Source organism: Pezoporus occidentalis, unplaced genomic scaffold, assembly GCF_034315485.1.
Source record: "Pezoporus occidentalis ecotype Australia unplaced genomic scaffold, CSIRO_AGI_Poc_V1 ctg220, whole genome shotgun sequence".
Taxonomy (NCBI): Eukaryota; Metazoa; Chordata; class Aves; order Psittaciformes; family Psittacidae; genus Pezoporus; species Pezoporus occidentalis.
Window position 1 is genome coordinate 429,183 of NW_026914073.1, and position 6,947 is coordinate 436,129.

At 59.3% G+C, this 6,947-nt stretch overlaps 2 protein-coding genes across 3 annotated transcripts; both read right to left on the reverse strand.

Annotated features, from left to right (window-relative positions):
• Nucleotides 1–696: 696 nt before the first annotated feature.
• On the reverse strand, nucleotides 697–3,005 carry ENHO (energy homeostasis associated). Of its 2 annotated transcripts, none has more exons than XM_062620373.1 (2): nucleotides 2,880–3,005; nucleotides 697–2,398 (listed from the first exon to the last, which is right to left on the reverse strand). In XM_062620373.1, exon 2 carries the CDS (start codon nucleotides 2,095–2,097, stop codon nucleotides 1,912–1,914), a length of 186 nt encoding a protein of 61 aa, XP_062476357.1. In that variant the 5' UTR covers nucleotides 2,098–2,398; nucleotides 2,880–3,005; the 3' UTR covers nucleotides 697–1,911. The 2 variants fall into 2 exon arrangements, with proteins under 2 accessions (XP_062476357.1, XP_062476355.1); XM_062620371.1 differs by having other exon boundaries at nucleotides 697–2,414; nucleotides 2,895–2,991.
• A 2,016-nt stretch (nucleotides 3,006–5,021) lies between these two features.
• On the reverse strand, nucleotides 5,022–6,549 carry RPP25L (ribonuclease P/MRP subunit p25 like). Its single transcript, XM_062620370.1, has one exon. It carries the CDS (start codon nucleotides 6,279–6,281, stop codon nucleotides 5,721–5,723), a length of 561 nt encoding a protein of 186 aa, XP_062476354.1. The 5' UTR covers nucleotides 6,282–6,549; the 3' UTR covers nucleotides 5,022–5,720.
• Nucleotides 6,550–6,947: the final 398 nt, after the last annotated feature.

Consider the following 6,947-nt stretch of genomic DNA (forward strand, 5'->3'; position numbering starts at 1 on the left):
GTGGCTGGGACCTGGCCTGGCCCCCCATGGCTGTGGAACGGGGATGCGCCATCACTGCAGCAAGGACTTAACACCAGCATCTGGACACTAGGATTGGGATGCTCCTGCTTCCCACGGGGGGCTCAGCCCGCTCTGCCCTGCCGGTGTCGATGGGAACGGCTGGAGGCTGGCAGAGCCCTCCCTGCGCTCGGCGCTTTGCAGCACAGGGATTAGCGTGGCTGTGGTGGCAGCAGCAGCGGCGGTGGCCTCCCCGCATGCTGATGAGCAGGGACCTGCTGTCACCGCAGGAGCCCTACACACGGCTGCCGGGACTGGGGATCACAGATGCTCGTTCCGCCAGGCAGGGTGGTGATGGCTCCTCCAGCTCACTTGTGCCCCCCCATAAGCATCCCTGTGACTTAAAGCCACAGCTTTGAAACTCTCCAGTGCCTGTACCACCGACACTGGGGGTGTCCCTGCTGACAGCCGCCCCTGTGCCCCTAGCCCACAGCAGGCATTAAACATCCAGCCAGGCTGCTCACCCAGCATTTAAAAGCCACATAAAGATGCAGACATGAGCCCTTGTCACCATTGCCCAGCAAACTGCGGGCAGTCCTGCAAGGACCAGCCCTGGGGCAGCCACTCCTCAGCCCTGCAGGACACACAGCCTCCGCTGTGTGAGTTCACCAGGCACTGGGCAGAGCTCAGAGACACCTCCTGAGTCCTACAATCAGTTTATTAGTCTAGTAAAAACAACGCTGCAATGGGAAGTGTTAGCTACACCTGATATGGGGAGGAACTGCAGGCTCTGCCAGGCCTGGCCAGTGTCCCTCCCAGCACAGCCCGTGTTTCTATCCCCATATTGTAGAGGCTGTGCCAGGGGGGCTCGGGTATTGCTCAGCTCTAGGATGGGCAGGATAGAGCCCTCCAAAAAACTCTAGGCAGGGCAGAAGAATGCAGCTGCCAAGTTTAGGGACAAACCAGACCACCAGCATCCCTTCCCACAGAGCCACTGTGGTCTCTAGGGAGCGATGGGGCTGGAAGACCCTCCAATGCCATTCATCCGGGCACTGTCATCTCCCCACTGACTCCCACCTTTCCCAGCAAAACCCCATCCCAAGCTGCTTGCAGCAGGGGTGGGGATGCCAACAAAGGCACATCTGCTGCCCACAGACAGGTCAAACCCCACTGGCCATGGCTGGGAGCAGGCAGGAGGGAAGGCAGGGACAGGCAGGGAGCAAGGAGGAGGGCTGTTTGCCTAGCAGCGTTGGTGCTAATGCTGGAGGGGATTGATAGACCAGGGATGAATGGACAGACCATGCAGACTCTCTTGTGGCTCATTAAACTGGCTGCTGGGGCAGATAGATGCCAAATGCCTTCATGATTCTGGGGGCACTTGGCACCCCAAGGCCATCCCCAAAGACACCCAGACTAACACCCTGCTCTGCCAGCCAGGCTGGGGCTGCAGTGATTCCCCCAGGCACACCCCACTATGGGACAGCGGGGGGACAGGCGATGCCAGCCCCGCTGCCTCCCCTCTCCAAGCCCCATTCAGGTCTGTGATACCATAGCCAGTGTCCCAGGCCACGAGCACAGGGAGAAGCCCATGGGCTATCCCCAAACAGGGGGTGTGCTCTAGGGCAGGGCTCCTGCGGTGCTCAGTCGCCACTGGGACAGGCAGGATTGACTCCGTAGCACATTCCAGCCTCTGTTTCTCCATCCCCATGGTCACTGTGGGCATCTGCAGGGACTTCACACACCAAAACCACACAGGCAAAGAAAGGGCTGTGCCCTGCGTCACAGCGCCAGCCAGCAGCTCCGTATCCCTTCTGCTCTCACCGTACCCAGTCCAGATCCCCAGTCCCAGAGCAGGCATCCACACTGGCACAACAACTCCTTCGGCACAGACGGGTACCTGGGTCCCCGAGCAGCTCAGCGCTGCAGCAGGTACTTCTCTTCATTCTTTGCCTCATCCACTTCAGCACCCGGATTGTTCTTGGGGCACGAGGGGGTCCTGCAGGCTTTGCAGAGGATGAGGAAGAGGATGAGGATGAGCAAAGCGATAACGCAGTTAAAAGAAATGGCCACGATCGCCCCGGTGGAGAGCGCAGCCCCCATCGCCGCCGTCCCGCGAGGAGAAGCGGGTCCCGCAGCTCGGCCCCACGCTTGCGGTGCCAGCGCAGCGATCGAGGGAGCAGCCTCCACCCGCCGGCATTGGCGGGGGACGAAGGGGGCGGCGGCGGCGCTGACGGTCGGACGGGGATGGGGACAGGCAGGCAGCAGGACCCCAGCGCCCCGTCACAGTTTGGGCGCTCGCAGCCGTGTCCTGGGCTTCACCACGCTGCTACAAAGGAGTGATGGGAGCTCCCTCTTGGCTTGCCCTCCTCTGGCAGCACAGCGGGGGCACACGGGGACCCCTCTCCTCCCTCCGGCATCTGGAAGGGAGAAAGTCACCGTCACCACCACCATGAGGGGACAGGCTGCCCGACCCCTCCGGGGGCAATATGGGGTGCCAGCGGGCAGCGGACCCGGGGCTCTGATAGCGTCTGGGGGCTGCAGAAGATCCCGGGACCCATCCCGTACCCCACACCCCGGCTTTTCCCCTCATTCCCTGCCAGAGCCACCAAGTTGGACGTATCCCATGGGAAACCCACGGCTTCATCCCGGCACAAACACCCCTCCCCGGCCACTCCCAGGCTCTTTCCTGCCTGCTGGACCCCACACCCCAAAACGGGGCGAGCGGCTGAGAGGGCAGCAAGTGGGGTGCGGGGCAGCCGCCCTTGTGCTGTCGGGCAAAGCCCCGGCCTCGGGGGTCCCCCGTCCCTCTAATTCCCGCCCCGCCGTGCAGCGGGACTCCCGCAGCAACAGGTCCCGCCGAGCCCGCGCTCCCGCAGCAGGACCCCGTTGTTACCCACCTGCCTCCGCTCCGCCCGGGGGCCGCCGGGACCCCGCCGGTGGGGAGCTGGGGGGCGGCGCTGCCGGGCCGGGTCCCGGTGCGAGAGCGGAGGAGGGTCCCTGCGCGGGGTCCCTGCGCGGAGCGGGGCGCTGGGGCCGGGTCGCGGTGCTGGTGCCGGAGCGGAGCAGGAGCAGGAGCAGGAGCAGGAACCGACCCGTGCTCGAACCCGCCACGGGCCGCCCGATGGATGCCGCAGCCCCGCGCGCTGCCCGCCACCTCCCGCCGGCACCGGGGGACGGGGGCGTGGCTAAGGGTGCCCCACCCCCGGCCATTGGTTACCGCCCCTCGCCCGGAGTGCGCCATTGGGCGAGCGCTCGGATCAGGTCCCGCCCTCATCGGCCGGCGGACACGTGAGCGGCTGGGAGGGCAGCTGGGCAGCGCGCGCTCTGCCGGCCCTGTCCCGCACGTGCTGCCTGCTTTACCTGCCTGCACTGCCCGGGCCAGGCTGCCTTCCACACACCGCCGTTGCCTGCCCTGCCCTGCCCGGCTCTCCCTGCTACTGCCTCATCTTGCCCTTCACCACCTGCCGCTGCCTGCCCTGCCCCTGTTCACACGTGTGCACACACGTGTGCGACACACGTGTACCTCAAGCCCTGGGCTTGCGGATGTTCAGTGTGAGCGGGCAGGACCGGGCTGGGGTCCCTGCTGGGACACAAGGGCTGCAGGCAGGGTGGGCACGGGCACTGCCACGGATCAGGCGTTGACAAGTCCCTTATGGACATTCAGTGCTTGGGGATCTGCCCTCCAAGGCACAGCCGCTGCTACCTGCCCTCTGAGGAAGCTGAAGCAGGAGACAGGTAACTGCAACAGCCCTGCCTGTGAAGGACACAGAGGTCGCACACAGGGGAAGTCGCTGGGAGCACACAGGGGCTCTCCCCACTGTTGGAGGTCCTGGTGGAGCTGCTGCGGAGGCACTGTTGGAGCTGCTCTGGAAAGCCATGGCTGGGCTGCACGGACATACAGCAGTGACACATGGGGGGATGTGCTGCAGCCAGCCCCAGGGGGCTCAGTCAGCCGAGGGTCACTTGTGAAACAACAGACCAACTCTGCAGGTTTGGTGAGAAGGCGTTAAAATCTGCCACCGCCGAGAGGGGGGATTACACTGGCTGTTTGAGGATCAGCGGTTCTCCAAGAGGGTGCATTTAACAGTAAACAAACACAAACACATCGCTTGCTGCAATGTCAGAAGCTGTTTGTTCAGACACTTGAGCATCTTTCCTTGGCATTTATCACTAATCTGCTAATTAGTCAAGAAAAGCAGCCTCCTCCTTAAGACATATGTGAGCAGCAACTGGGAGCAACACCAAGGTAAAGCAGCTTAACTCTGTCCCTTGCACCAGCACCACAGAGGAGTCTGGTCATTTCCTGACCTCCTACTGAGCTCCAGGGACAATGGTGGGGCACAGCATGAGGCCACCAGAAGGCAAGAGGACTAGGCTTTTGGCTGGTGAGAGCTCTACTGATGCAAGGGCACGAGAGAAGCCTTGCCTGTGCAGGCATTGGGTTGTGCAGGTAACCCACCATCTCTCCTGCTGCCTGGATTTAGATAAAATCTTTTTAAATGCTTATATTGTTTCTTGTTGACTTGACAAGGCAGAGCATCGGGTCCTGCTGCAGCTTGCCAACACAGGCAGGGACTGGGAATAGGACAGGCAGCGCTGGGGACAGTGTGAGCAGGGGGTTGTGCTGGTGGGAGCTCACCCCGTCACCTGAACGCTCCGTACTGCCCAGTAGCACTCTCCAGCAGGAAATTATAGTGCTAAAAAGGACCTGATGTCTTTTTCTTTGCCTCACTCAGATGCTGGGCCGAGTCCTTCCAAAACTGCAGTTCTAGTTGGTTTAAAACAAAATAGCAAAAAGCTTCCCAGAAAAACAAGCCTATAGCGCTGACCTTTCTTGGGTATTACAGGTGATCAGCAAAGCCAGGAAGAAAATCTCCCACTTCACATCTGTTCCCGGTCAAGAGGAGCAGTGAGTCCTCTCTTCCTCTGGAAAGCCGAAGGAGCAGAGCTCCAGCCAGTAGCCGCAGCACCGGCGCTGACAGGGTGACCTCCAGCGGGGTGAGGAAGACATGACAAATTTCACGTTACATGAACAGGAAACTTTATTTCAAACCCACCCTTGTGCGTTATAAAGGAGCAGAAACGGGAAAGAACAGGGTCCTCTGGAGCCTACCATCACCACCCCGGGCACTTGCGCAGGTACAGGATTTCAGGTTGATTACGACACGACCCGACCCCCTGCCACTTTGGCAGAAAGGAGGATAGAAAGGGAGCTACGTGCATGCAGATGGAGTTGTATTCCTGCAGTGTTACATTCAAACTGCCCCACAAGCTCAGCACAGGCAGAGAAGCCCCGTGCTCCACTGTCTGGGAATGCATGTCAGGGCCATCTCCCCTCCACACCAGTGAGAGCCTCCTGACTGCACAAACAGTGCTTGGTGTGCACAGCTCCTGTTTGGGCCACTGCACCACCCCTCCTGAGAGACTGATGGCCATTGCTCATGCAGAGAGAACTCCTGTCTTCCCTGAACCTTGCTCAAGCAGAGACACCTCCTGTGATCCCTGAACCGCAGCTAATGTGTACAGCCTGGCAGCCCTTTGACAAGGGAACTTGTCAAAACAGTTTCAGACACCTACAGACACACCCTATTGAAACAGTGAACTCCTCCTGCCCTCCCCTGACCACTCTGCAAGCCCCCGTGTTCAGCAGCAGCTTTCCAGCAGCAGCAGCTGGTTTGTTTCTGATGCTCCCCCAAACTACACCCAAGCTCAGTGCTGGTGTGTCAAGACTTGGTGCAGGGCTCTCGAGGTGCTCCTCCAGTGAAGTGAGGGTGCTTCCCAGTGCTGCCAGCTCCCCTGCCTCCACCCTGCTTCCTCTTCACCTGGCCCTGGGACTCTGCTGCAAGTGTCTCAATACAGAAGGCATCAAAAGAGCCTGGAGCCTGGTACCCCGGCTCCTGAGGATTGAGGGCGTCTTTGCTGAGTAGGACACATATGGCGGGAATGTTTCTCTTCACTGTCAAGGTATCGAGACCTGCCTCAGGCACTATGGGTTCCCAGATCTCTTCAATCTGTTTGAAGAGCACTTTGGTGATCTGGTGCAGTTCTTTGAGCCTCCGTTTCATGATTTCCACACATGTGATGGTCTTGCTGACAGCCTTGCCTGAGCCAGTGAAAAGAATCTGCCTCACCGAGTCCAGCTCCATCTTGCTGATGGCATAGCCCATCAGATTCCTGATTTTGCTCCCATCCTTCACCTTCATTTCAATAATGTCAGGGGGCAAGTTGGTGAAAGGATGAAGACAGGGTTTCTCCACAATTTTGGTCTTCTTATAGTTCTCCATTCTAGAGTGCGGAAAAGGAAAACAGATCTGTTAATACAAGCTCCCACTGAAAGGAACCCTCACCACAATCAGCTACAACTTCTCCTCTAAAGGGCACTCCGAGCTGTCAGAGCTGGGGATCCTGAAAAGGCATATCCAAAAGATCAGCAGGAATGCCATCATCATGCCGGGGAGCCACCTGTCTTCCTCAGCACATACCTACAGCACAAACACTGCCAGAGGTCAGCCTTGGTCCCGACAGGCAGGTGGTGACAGGAACAGAGTTGTGGGCCTAAGCTGGATGAAGTAAGAAATACAGGCTGTACCTCAGAGCAAAACAGAGAACAAATGGGTGAGCTGAGATTACCAGGAACAGAAGCCAGGGGTACACTGACCACATCTGCACCCTGTGAGACACACCAGAACATAGGCACGATGAACTGAGGCATGGCTCAACTGCACCAGCTCACTTTTGTCTCAGAAACAGTGTCCTGGGGCTCTGAACCCCATGTCTGGCCAGCCCAGGTGAAAGGGCAGGGACTGGATACTTGATAAAGCTATGCAGGGCAGACAGGCGCAGGTCAGGGGCTGCAGGCAGAGACAGGTAACCAGCAAAAAGCAAGACAAACGAAAACCAGCTGATGAACAAAAAACGTGCTTTCTGAGGGAAAGACAGAAAGGTCCAGT